General features: G+C 42.8%; 1 protein-coding gene across 1 annotated transcript in view; it reads right to left on the bottom strand.

Moving 5' to 3' along the window:
• LOC144599570 (protein YIPF5-like) overlaps positions 1-12756 on the bottom strand; it is a 45205-nt gene extending 32449 nt beyond the window's left edge. The window contains exons 1-2 of the mRNA XM_078410613.1: positions 12644-12756; positions 2280-2434 (exon numbers count right to left, since the gene is read on the bottom strand). Of these exons, the coding sequence (XP_078266739.1) occupies positions 2280-2434; positions 12644-12756 (268 nt within the window). The remainder of the gene's footprint in view (positions 1-2279; positions 2435-12643) is intronic.
• Between the last annotated feature and the right edge of the window lie 925 nt (positions 12757-13681).

Here is a 13681-nt window from a genome sequence, read left to right as displayed (position 1 = left end):
AATGCTTGACAAACTCAGCAGGTCGTCAGCATGGACGTTTCAGGTTGAGATGTCACCTATCGGTCAAAGTCAGCATGATTTATGAATGGGAAATCATGCTTGACGAATCTTCTGGAATTGTTTGAGGATATCAAACAAGTAGAATGGATAAGGGAGAGCCAGTGGATGTGGTGTATCTGGACTTTCAAAAAGCCTTTGACAAGGTCCCACACAAGAGATCAGTGTGCAAAATTAGAGCAAATGGTATTGGGGGTAGGGTATTGACACGGATAGAGAACTGGTTGGCAAACAGGAAGCAAAGAGTAGGAATGAACGGGTCCTTTTCAGAATGGCAGGCAGTGACTAGTGGGGTGCCGCAAGGCTCGGTGCTGGCCCCCCAGTTATTTACTATATATATTAATGATTTGGACGAGGGAATTAAATGTGACATCTCCAAGTTTGCGGATGACACAAAGCTGGGTGGCAGTGTGAGCTGCGATGAGGATGCTATGAGGCTGCGGGTGACATGGATAGGTTGGGTGAGTAGGCAGATGCATGGCAGATCCTTATAATGTGGATAAATGTGAGGTTATCCACTTTGGTGGCAATAACAGGAAGGCAGATTATTATCTGAATGGTGTCAGATTAGGAAAAGGGGAGGTGCAACGAGACCTGGGTGTGCTTGTACCTCAGTCACTGAAAGAAAGCCTGCAGGTACAGCACGCAATGAAGAAAGCTAATGGCATGATGGCCTTCATAGTGAGAAGATTTGAGTTTAGGAGCAAGGAGGTCCTACTGCAGTTGTACAGGGCCCTGGTGAGACCGCACCTGGAGTATTGTGTGCAATTTTGGTCTCCTAATTTGAGGAAGGACATTGTTGCTATTCAAGTAGTGCAGCGTGGGTTCACCAGGTTAATTCCCGGGGTGGCAGGACTGAGATATGATGAAAAAATGGGTCAACTGGGCTTGTATTCCCTGGAATTTAGAAGGATGAGGGGGGATCTTATAGAAACATATAAAATTCTTAAAGGATTCGACAGGCTAGATGCAGGAAAAATGTTCCCGATGTTGGAGGAATCCAGAACCAGGGGTCACAGTTTAAGAATAAGGGGTAGGCCATTTAGGACTGAGAAAAGGAAAAACTTGTTCACCCAGGGAGTTGTGAATCTGTAGAATTCTCTGCCACAGAAGGCAGTGGAGGCCAATTCACTGGATGTTTTCAAGAGAGAATTAGATTTAGCTCTTAGGGCTAAAGAAATCAAGGGATATGGGGAAAAAGCAGAAATGGGGTACTGATTTTAGATGATCAGCCATGATCATGTTGAATGGCGGTGCTGGCACGAAGGACCGAATGGCCTACTCCTGCACTGATTTTTCTATGTTTCTATTTTTTTATCCGTGTCCTCCAGAATCTGAAGAAGGGCCTCAATTCAAAATGTCACCTATCCATGTTCTCCAGAGATGGTGCTTGACCTGCTGAGTTACTCCAGCACTTTGTGTCCTTTCCTGCTCTGGTGTAATCTGGAATATTTAGACTTTGAATGTTCAGCTAAAATCACCAAGATCCTGAATGATTAACACCATGGAAACTAAGATTGGGCATTTTAGCAGAGGTTGAGGCAAGGAGAATGCCTGGACATCAAACATCTGAAATTCATTTAGGAGAGGAAGAACTATATCAAGTCTCTATCACACCAATAATTATGGTGGAGAGCTGCTTACTGACTTTCACTCAGGCCATTGCACATATGGTAATTTCTAATTTGACCATAATTCCTTTGGTCAATGTGTGGAGTTGGTAGAGATGGAGACCACACCACGTGTGAAATCTGTGACCTTGTGTGGGGAAATGCACCAGTAACCTTGCATCACTTGTACAGAGTGCGATGAACCAATTCCAAATGCGAACATCTTGAAGAATCTATATACTAAAACTCTTGTTTGTTTGTTTGTTTGTTCCTGAACTACAGCCAAAACGGTACATGATAGCGCGACAATTTTAGGCCCACTTTACTTGCCGTCATCCCTTTGGTGTTAATGGAAGAAGTTTCATTGAAATTGGTGTTATATTTTTTAAGTTATTCACATTTTAAAGTTTAAATCTATCTAGGAAGGAAGGGGGGAGGGAAGGAGGGAGAGAGGATAAGGGGGGTTGAGAGGGGTGGAGTGGGGGGAGGGGAAGGAGGGAGGGGGAGAGAAGGGGAGAGAGGGGGAGGGGAGGAGGAGGGGGAGGGGGAGGCGAGGGTGCTGCATCAATGCAGGAGAGGTTTGGGCCCTACGGGTCCACTTGGTCTAGTTACCTTCTAAAAGTGGTGGTTCATCATCAGTGCCTCCATATATGGTGGATGTTGGGCCGAATGGAGTGTAGATCTCAGATGGTTGTAAGAAATGTCCTGCATAGAGTTCTGACGTCTGTGTCATTGCTGAGGGAACAAACACTTTGGGCTCAAACTCACTGTAAGACAAACATAAGAGAGAAGCAGTCTATATTATAACACAACTTCAAATGCTTGAAATAATTTATGTGGAAGGTAAATAGTTTTCAAAGGAAATAACAAATTAAGATGCAATCAATTGGTGAATTGCCAGGATGATGCTTTGGAAAACTGGATAGAAAATACTGTATAAGCCTGCAATGTGAGAAATTAACTTTCTGTAGGAGCGTGACTGACATTGTGGTATACTATAGTTTTGATGGGTTAAAAAGGTCTCTTTATCCTGCTAAATAAAATCTGAAAAACACAGAAATGCTGGAAGCACTTAGCACAACATTGAGGATCAGTAGAGAGAGGACAAAAGCCCAACAGCTGTGAAATAAGCTCCTGCGGTCACATTGTACTAACTATGATTATTAATTGGGCCATTAATAAACTTTCTGTGGGGCTGCATACTTTGAGACAATGGGGACAAATAGTATGGGATGATCAACATGGTGTGAGCTATAGGGAGAGGTTGGGTAGTTTGGGTCTCTATTCCATGGAGCGCAGGAGGATGAGGAGTGATCTTATAGAGGTGTACAAAATCATGAGAGGAATAGATCTGGTAGATAATGCAGTCTCTTGCCCAGAGTAGGGGAATCAAGGACCAGAGCCTATAGGTTCAAGGTGAAGGGGAAAAGATTTAATAGGAATCCAAGGGGTATCTTTTTTACACAAAGGGTGGCGGGTGTATGGAACAAGCTGCCAGAGGAGGTAGTTGAGGCTGGGACTATTCCATCATTTAAGAAACAGTTAGGCAGGTACATGGATAGCAGAGGTTTGGAGGGATATGGACCAAGCGCAGGCAAGTGGGACTAGTGTAGCTGGGACATTGTTGGCCAGTGTGGGCAAGTTGGGCCAAAGGGCCTGTTTCCAAACTGTGTCACTCTATAACTCTATGACTCTAACACATTGCAATGATCAGGAGCAGGAAAAGGCTATTCAACCCTCTAGCTTGCTTTGTCATTCGGTATGATCATTTTAATCATCCAAATATGGGACAGTCTCATTCTCCCCATTTCTCCCCTTTCCCCCATCTCCCTTGACCCCTTTAGCCTTTAGAGCAATATCGAATTCCTTCTTCAATAAATTGTAATGGTTTGGCAACAACCGCTTCTGTGGAAAAAAAATCCACAAGTTTAACCCTTTTTGAGTGAAGAAATTTCTTCTCATGTCAGGCTACATGTATATAGTGACCCTGCAATCTTTGGCTGTGACCCCTAGTTCTGTATTTTCCCATCACTGAAATTATCCTTCCTACATCATCTGTTTCACCCCATCAGGATTTTACAAGCTTCATGTTTTTATAAACTCCAGAGAATACAAGTTCAATTGATTCAATCTCTCTTCATATGTCAGTCCTATCACCCCGGGTGTCAGCCTGGTGAACCTTTGCTACACTGCTTCTGGAGGAAAGAACACTCTCAACACAATGCTCAAAGTGTGATCTCACCAAGGCCCTGCACCAACGCATTTTTACTGAATTCCTTTCCCTATGAAGGCCAATATACCATTTACCTGTTGCAATTGCATGATTACTTTCATCGACAAGTGTCCCAGCACTACTGTAATAATAATATATTCCTTTATTCGTCCCACACCGGGGAAATTTACAGTGTTACAGCAGCAAAGTGGGTAGCAAATGAGCAAGAGATCATTCATTATAAATAAAAGATACATAAATTGTCATCAGTTTTCTGTGTGTTCTTAGCTGTTATTGTTGACTCGTCTGCTGGGAGCAGTGCTGGTTGTGCAGTCTCACAGCAGCGGGAAGGAAGGACCTCCTATATCACTCCTTCACGCACTTGGGGTGAAGGAGTCTGTCACTGAAGGAGCTACTCAGTGCAGTGACAGTGTCCTGCATGGCGTTGGAATCGTGGTCCAGCAGCGATGTTAGTTTTGCCATCATCCTCCTCTCTCCCACCACCTGCACTGAGTCGAGGGGGCAACCCAGGATAGAGCTAGCCTTCCTGACCAGCTTGTCGAGTCTCTTCCCTTCCGCCGCTGAGATGCTGCTGCTCCAGCAGACCACTCCGTAGAAAACTACCTCTCATTTCACCATCCCGCTTCTGAATGTATTGCTATTCACATACTATAATGATCTGTCATCCTGTTTTTAACATCAAAGCCGATAACCTCGTGTTTATTCACATTATTCTGCATCTGCCATGCATTTTCCCACATTCAACCCATGGTTGAGCAAGTGGGAAAATAGCACTAATGTCCACAGTGATAAAGTGTTTTGAGAGTTTGGTTCATATCATCTCCTACCTTCGCAAGAGCCTGGACTCACTACAATTTGCCTATCGTCACAATATATCAGTGTGGGATGTGATCACGTTGGCTCTCCACCCTGCATGGGACTATTTGGATAATAAAAACATATACGTCAGGCTGTTGGTCATAGACCACAGCTCGGTGTTCAAACCATCATCCCCTCCAAACTTGTTACCAAGCTCACAGAACTGGGTCCCTGCCCATCCCTTTAAAACTGGATCCTTCACTTCCTCATGAACAGAACATAATTGATACGAATTGGCAGCAACACTTCCTCCTTGACAACCTTCAGCACAGGAGCACCTCAAGGCAGTGCGCTTAGTCCACTGCTCTACTCACTCTTTACCCATAACCCATAGCCAGACACAGTTCGAATTCCATCTTTAAATTCACCGATGACACTACCGCTGTTGGACGAATTCTGAGTAATGACGAGTCAAAGTATAGGAGGGAGATCAATCGTCCGATTGGATGATGCCAGAACAACAACCTTGCTCTCAATGTCAGGCAAAGCAAGGAGCTGATTGTTGACTTTAGAAGAGGAAGGCTGAGGATCCCCAAACCTGCCTTCATATCATATCATATCATATCTATACAGCCGGAAACAGGCCTTTTCGGCCCTCCAAGTCCGTGCCGCCCAGCGATCCCCGTACATTAACACTATCCTACACCCACTAGGGACAATTTTTTTTACATTTTACCCAGCCAATTAACCTACATACCTGTACGTCTTTGGAGTGTGGGAGGAAACCGAAGATCTCGGAGAAAACCCACGCAGGTCACGGGGAGAACGTACAAACTCCTTACAGTGCAGCACCCGTAGTCAGGATCGAACCTGAGTCTCCGGCGCTGCATTCGCTGTAAAGCAGCAACTCTACCGCTGCGCTACCGTGCCGGGTCAGTGGTGGAGAGAGTCAACAACTCCAAGTTCCTGGGCGTGCATATCTCTGAAGATCTGTCCTGGTCCCAGCATGTTGATGCAATCATAAAGAAAACGGATCAATGCCTCAACTTCCTTAGAACATTGAGTGGATTTGGTATGTTGATTAATGATGTATTGAACCTCTGCAGATGTACAGTGGGGGAGCATATTGACTGGTTGCATCACGACCTGGTTCGGTAACTCGAGCGCCCAGGAATGAAGGAGATTACAAAACGTGCTGAACTGCCCGTCCATCATGGGAACTGGCCTCCCCACCATTGAAGAGATCTATAGGAGGATCTGCCTCAAAAAAGCAGCCTGCATCACCCTGGCCACGCTCTCATTTCTGTTCTGCCATTGGGAAGAATGTATAGGAGTCTGAAACTGCGATGTCCAGATTCAGAAACAGCTTCTTCCCAGCAACCATCAGGTTATTGAACACTACAAACTCCATCTAACCTTCATTCTACCAACTGCCTTGGTTGCACCAGGGATTTGGGCTTTGTTCTGTTTTGCACTATATTGGGTATTTTATTTATCAAACTTTTTCAAAATATATGCTGTCTATTGAGTACTACGTTTACAAACCTATTCTGCTGCTGCTAGTAAGAATCTTATTGTTCCTTTTCGATACACATTACAATTAACACTCCTGGCTCTTGACATCGCAATCATTCGGGAATCTCTCTGCATCCTCCTCACAGATCACCCAGACTTATGTTATCTGAAAACAAGGAGATATTGCATTTGATTTCCTCATCTAAATCATTAATGTTCTTTATGCAGTTATAGTGCATAGCTGTGGTCTACACATTGAACTGTGGTACCCCACCAGACACTGCCTGTCACTTCAAAATGTTCATTCTTACTCTTTGCTTCTTATCTGTCATCTACTTTGATATCCAAGTCACAAAATTACCTCCAATCCAATATGCTTTAATTAAGCATGCTAATTTCTTATGTGGGACCTTATTAAAATTCAATTCTAATCTCGGGTGATGTGTTACACATTTTCATCGGTTTGCTCCAGGTGCTCTGGGCTCCCCCCACATGCCAAAGATGCATGAGTTAGTTGGATAATTGGTTGCTGTAAATTGTCCCTAGTGTGTAGAGAGTGGATGCAAAAGTGGGATAACATAGAAGTAGTGTGAGCGGCTGATCAATGGTCGGCGTGGACTGTAGGGCCTATTTCCATGCACATGTTCATAAGTCATATGAGCAGAATTAGGCTATTCAGCCCAGTGGCACTGTAGTAGAGTTGCTGCCTTCCAGCGCCAGACACTTAGTTTGATCCTAACAATGGGTGCTGTCTGGATGGAGTTTGTATGTCCTCCCTGTGACTGTGTGGGTTTTCTCTTTGTTCTCTGGTTTCCTCCCGCACTCCAAAGATGTACAGCTTTGTAGGTTAATTGTCTTCAGTAACTGTAAATTATAAATTTCCCTAGTGTGTAGGATTGTGCTAGTAGGTGGGGTGATCACTGTTTGGCGCGAACTTGGTGGGCCGAAGGGCCAATTTCCATGCTGTATCTCTAAACTCTAAAGTTTAAAGACTCTACTCCGCATTCTCCGGCCTTCTCCCCAGAACCTTTGACACCTTTACTAATCAAGAGTCTGTCATTCTGCGCCGCTAAAATACCCATTGACGGCCTCCACAGCCGTCTGTGGCAATTAATTTCACAGATCCACCAGTTTCTGACTAAAGAAATTCCTCCATATCTCCTTTCTAAAGGTATGTCCTTGTATTCTGAGGCTGTTCCTTCTGGTCTTAGACGCTCCCACTAGTGGAAATGTCCTCTCCACATCCACTCTATCCAGGTCTTTCACTATTCGGTAAGTTTCAATGAGATTCCCCCCTCATCCTTCTAAACTCCACTGAGTTCAGGCCCAGTGCCGCCATACACTTATCATACATTCTTCTGTATCTTTCAATCAATCAATCTACATCATCACAGAAAATACCAGTTAATGTGTCAAGTAAGATTTTCTTTCTACAAATCCATGTTGACTTTGATTGATCCTGTCACTGTTTTCAAAACACTCTTCTATTATATATTTAATAGCAGACTCATGCATTTTGCAAACAATTGACTTTGGATTGACGGTGCTGAAGTAGAGATGATTGAAAGCTTAAAATTCCTAGGAGTAACTATTACCAATAACCTCCTAGACCATCGATATTGAAGCAATGGCCAAGAAAGCACATCATACACTCTACTTCCTTAGAAGGCTTATGAAGTTCGGAATGTCCCCAACAACTCTCACCAACTTCAACAGATGCGGCATAGAAAGCATTTTATCGGGATGCATCACAGCATGGTTTGGGAATGCTCCATCCAAAACCGCAAGAAATTGTAGCGAATTATAGAATCAGCCCAGACCGTCACACAAACCAACCTCACTTCCATTGACTCCATTTACACCTCATGCTGCCTCGGCAAGGCAACCAGCATAATCAAGGACAAATCGCACCTTGCCAAATCCCTCTTCTCCCCTCTTCCATCGGGCAAAAGTTATAGAAGTGTGAAAACGTACACCTCCAGATTTAGGGACAGTTTCTTTCCAGCTGTTTTATTCACAAAATGCTGGAGTAACTCAGCAGGTCAGGCAGCATCTCGGGAGAGAAGGAATGTTGTCAGGCAACTGAACCATCCTACCAACAAACAGACAGCAGTCCTGAACTAGTATCTACCTCATTGGAGACCCTCAGACTATCTTTGATCAGACTTTACTGGCTTTATCTTGCACTAAATGTTATTCACATTATTCCCTCTATCATGTGCACTATATCTACACTGTGGGTAGCTCGATTACAATCATGTATTGTCTTTCCGCTGACAAGTTAGCATGCAACAACAGCTTTTCACTGTACCTAACCTAAACAAAACTAAACTTAATAAACTAAACTCTAACTCAGGACTAACCATTCTATGGTTCCCTGCTTTCTCTCTCTTTTAAAAATAATATTGAGGTTTATATTAGCTCCTGTCCAGTCCATAAAAAAATAATGCAGAGTCCATAGAATGTTGGACAATGACCACCAATATAAGATGCAAACTATTAGGTCCTGGGAATTTATTAACCTTCGACCCTTTCAGTTTTCCTATTGATACTGTCTTACTCCCACTCGTTGGATCTGAAGTTCCCTAACATTTCTGGGAGGTTATTTGTGTCCTTGTTTGTAAAGTTGGAAGCAAAGTACTTGTTCTATTCATCTGCCATTTATTTGTTGCCCATCATAAAATGCCCTGCTGCTGACTGTGAGGAGCCTATGTTTGCCTTCATTAATATTTTGTTCTTCACATGTTGAGAGGAAGTTTTACAGCCAATGTTTGTTCCCAGCAAGCTTATTCTTATTCATACTACTCAATTTTCCCCTTTTAATTAATCTTCACAAATTAACCTTTTTAATTAATCTTCAGACTAATGTACATGTCTTCTTCTTAGATCTAATTCTATCCACAATTTCCTGTGTCAGCCATTGTTGAGCCACTCTTATGTAGGTTAATTGACCGGGTAAATGTAAAAATTGTCCCTAGTGTGTGTAGGATAGTGTTAATGTGCGGGGATCGCTGGGCGGCGCGGACTTGGTGGGCCGAAAGGGCCTGTTTCCGCGCTGTATCTCTAAATCTAAATCTAAAAAAAATAAATCTAAATCTTGCTTTTTGTACTTTTGAAGCACTGATCTTAATTCCATCACAGGTACAATTACTACCATAAAAAACCTCAGACTGCATCTCACTGTGTGTGTATTGTTTTCTGCCACTTTTAAACCCTTTTGCTCAACATTCTACTCTGTTCAGTCCAATAGATAGCCAAGCCCACAAAGTGGGAAGTCACAGAGATTTATGTGTGTTATTGTCTGATGTACTGAGGTACAGCGAAATGTTTTGTTTTGCATGCTATCCAATCAAATTAGAAAATTCTATACATAAATACAATCGAGTCATACTGCAATACATAGATAAAGCAAAGAGGAAATACAGAGTGCAGAATATAGTTCTCAGCATTTTAACACAACAATTCCTGGCAGCAATAGTGGAAAGGTTGTGCGGTGGTGAATGAGGGCATCGACCGCCGGACGAAGACGGACCATGTGGAGTGAGGACGCCGCTGCCAAGGGAAGGAACAGTGGAGGACCCGGCATGGGGGGACTGCCGTGAGGGACGGGGAAGAGCAATGGAGGACCCGGCGTGGGGGGACCACCGTGAGTGAGGGGGAGGGGGAGAACAAACGGATAATCTGTAACTTTGTCAGTGCCCTTCACGGGCGTCTATTTGCATACTTTGGGTATGCACGCAAAGAATTCCACTGTGACTTGTCACGTGTGACAATAAAGTATTAATTCATTCATAAAGTATTCATTCTATATATTTGCAAAGAGGTGAATCAAACAGTATTGTCTAGCTTATGGAAGAACCGTTCAGAAGCTTGATAACGGAGGGGTGGAAGCTGTTCTTGAGTCTGGTGGTGTGCTCTTTCGTGCTATCTTCTGCCCAAGGGAAGCAGGGAGAAGAAGGAATGAACGAAGGGGAGGGAACATGACAAGTCTTTGATTATTTTGATTATTTTCCAAGGCAGCGTGGTGTAGATGGAGTCAATGGTGGGGAGTCTGGTAAGTGTGAGGGACTGGGCTATATCTTCAACTCTTTGCATTTTCTTGCCGTCTTTGGAAGAGATGTTCCCAAACCAAGCTGTGATGCATCCTGACAGTATGCTTTCTATGGTGCATCTCTAGGTTTGTAAGAGTCATTGGAGACATCAACATTCCTCAGTTTCTAAAGGAAGCAGAGGCGTTCTTGGTGTGGTTGGTCAATGACACATTGGAGATAATATTAATCTGAAGCAACTTGAAGCTCTCGACCATTTCCACCTCAGCATCATTAACGCAGATTAGGGCATGTGGTCCACCATGTTTCCTGAAGTCAATAACTAGCTCCTTCATTTTGCTGACATTGAGGGATAAGATATTGTGCTGACATCACGCCACACTAAGTTCTCTATCCCCTTCCTATACTCGGTCTCATCGTTGTTTGTGATCGGGCCCACTACAATGGATTCATCTGGAAATTTGGAGATGGTGTTAGAGCCGAATTCGGTTGCGGACATTAGTGTACAGGGAATATAGTATGGTACTGAGAACGCATTTTTGCGGGGCACCAGTATTGAGAATTATTCTAGTGGAGGTGTTATTACCTATCCTCACTGATGGTGGTGTATTATCGATGCATAATCAACAAAGTGTGAAGATTTCTTTCTGGTCGATTCACAAATTGCATTTCACTTTTGCAATGTAGATGGATTAAACATCCTCATAATATTGCAAAGCATTGATGAATTTAACAGAAGATCTATCAGGAGAAAATAAGTTCTACGCGGTTATGACGTGGCTGATTGCATCCTTTACACAAGAGCAAATATAACATGATTTAAGTATTCCTAGGTGAAAAAACCCCTGAAAATTCAGCCTGGAATTTAATGATCATGAATTATTCAAAGATTGATTTTTGATTGCTTCAAAGCAAACATTGGCACTAATTTTATTGGCTTAATAACCAAGAAATTATTAGGTGACAGCTGCCTAGTCAACAGCTGTGTCACGTATATTGCCATTCAGCAGTATTTCCCAAGTGCAATTGGCATCCACAGAAAACCAGCATGGCAGTTTTTGTACTGCATTGCAGGTTTCTAATCAAGGTGAGCAAAGTTCACCAATCCATTAAAAAATAAATCAAGGCTCTGGTGTTAATCTCATGAAACTGAAAATGGTGGAGTTATCTTAATGTTGCTTATAACTTGGGTTAGACCATATGGAGTGCTGCACACATTTGCAGAGGCACAAGGGAGTTGAAAATAGAAGGTGAACTGAAAGAGGCTCTTTAGGAAAAAAGATCAAGATTCTTTAAGGTTAAATAGAGCAGATCTGGAAATTTGTCAGATGCATGTGCTAAACACATGATACATGATGCACATCAAAATCTGCTTTTAAGATTTTGTTCCTTCAACTTGCTTACTAATGGATGTAGTGAAGAACAACATTCAGGCTGGTGGTCTGTGAACAGTTGAGTTCTGTTGGGACCTCTGATGTTTGTAATATATATAACTTATTTGGAAGTAAATATAAATGGATTGGGTACTAAGTTTGCAAATGACACCAAGATTTCTGGGGAATGTGAGGAAGGCTCTCAAAGTACACAGCAGGATCAGTGAAGATAGACACAAAAAGCCAGAGTAACTCAGCGGGACAGGCAGCATCTCTGGAGAGAGGGAATGGGTGACTCTTCAAAGGGTCTTGACCCAAAACATCACCCGTTCCTTCTCTCCAGAGATGCTGCCTGTCCCGCTGAGATACTCCTCTTTTTGTGTCTATCTTCGGTTTAAACCAGCATCTGCATTTCCTTCGAACAGAGGATATAGGTCAGCCACAGAAATGGATGGAGAAATGGCAGATGGAGTTTAATCGAAGTGAGAGGTGTTGCAGTTTGGCAGCTAAGGGGAAAATATACAATTAAAGGCGAGACTTAAAATCTTAAAAGACAGAGGTGGTGGGTGCCTGGAACATGCTGCCAGAATAGGTGATGGGCAGATAAGATAGTGGCATTTAAGAGACTGTTAGATAGGTATATGGATATACAGATAATGTAGGGACATGGATTATGCGCAAGCAGATATGGGTTTGGCACAGACATGGGCCAAAGAGCTTGTTTCTGTGTTGTACTGATCGATGTTCTAATTTCACCACAGTATCCCATACTCAGTTTGTGACCAAAAACAAACATTGACACTATTTTTTTCACTTAAATTTGTGGGCAGACTAGAACCATGAAGTTACGTTAGTCTGTATAAATGTGTGGGCAGACTAGAACCATGAAGTTACGTTAGTCTGCATAAATGTGTGGGCAGACTAGAACCATGATGTTACGTTAGTCTGTATGAATTTGTGGGCAGACTAGAACCATGAAGTTACGTTAGTCTGTATAAATTAGCTTACCCACTTGACACAGGGTTACTGTTGCTTCCATAACCATTGGACGTGTCCTCTTGGTCGTTAATGTCATAATTTGATTGATAAAAATCTGGATTAAATTGCTCAAAGGCTGACATTCTGAAAAAAATGATGGAAAACAATGATAATATAATTAATCTCCCATGGCAAAATCAAGAATCAACTGCAAAATTTTCTTGATCAGAAAAATACAAAATTCTTGGAGGATGCAGCATCTTCAGTGCCTGATATGGAAAATGGTGTTGCTGATTTCAATACATTCCTAAAACTTTTAAAGCCATCTTCCATCAGCATGACTTCATAGAATGTGAACTGAAATACAACAAAAGCTATTGGACCTGATCAGATGCAAAATCAAGCCGTTAAGATCGCGGCCGAAGAACTGGCTCCTGTTTTGCAGTTCATTTTTCAACAGTCGCTTGACTCAGGTGATGCTCCGCTGGATTGGAGGAAGGCTAACATCACTCCTCTATTTAAGAATGGTTCACCCACCAACTAATTATCGTCCTGTTTCATTAACAACCACTTGCTGCAAACTACTGGAGCGTGTAATCAATAGTAACCTGATGAAACACCTTAGCAAGCATAACATACTTACTGACAACCAACATGCATCAAGAGCTAAAATTGGCACGTCGCAAATGTAATTGGTTATGGGAGATTTAAACATGCAAGTAGACTGGGAAAATCAGGTTGGTACTGGACCCCAGGAAAGGGAGTTTGTATCCGAGATGGATTCTTAGAACAGCTTGTACTGGAGCCTCCCAGGGAGAAGGTCATTCTGGATTTAGTGTTGTGTAATGAACCTGAACTGATAAGGGAACTCAAGGTAAAAGAGCCATTAGGAGGCAGTGATCATAATATGATAAGTTTTACTCTACAAATTGAGAGGGAGAAGGGAAAATCGGAAGTGTCAGTATTACGGTACAGCAGAGGATTACAGAGGCATGAGTCAGGAGCTGGCCAGATTTGACTGGAAGGAGGACCTAGCAGGGAAGACGGTGGAACAGCAATGGCAGGTAT

The sequence above is a fragment of the Rhinoraja longicauda genome, chromosome 1 (genome assembly GCF_053455715.1).
Source record: "Rhinoraja longicauda isolate Sanriku21f chromosome 1, sRhiLon1.1, whole genome shotgun sequence".
NCBI lineage: Eukaryota > Metazoa > Chordata > Chondrichthyes > Rajiformes > Arhynchobatidae > Rhinoraja > Rhinoraja longicauda.
Note: the sequence above shows the minus strand (reverse complement) of the source record. Positions and strands in the feature narration are given on the sequence as shown.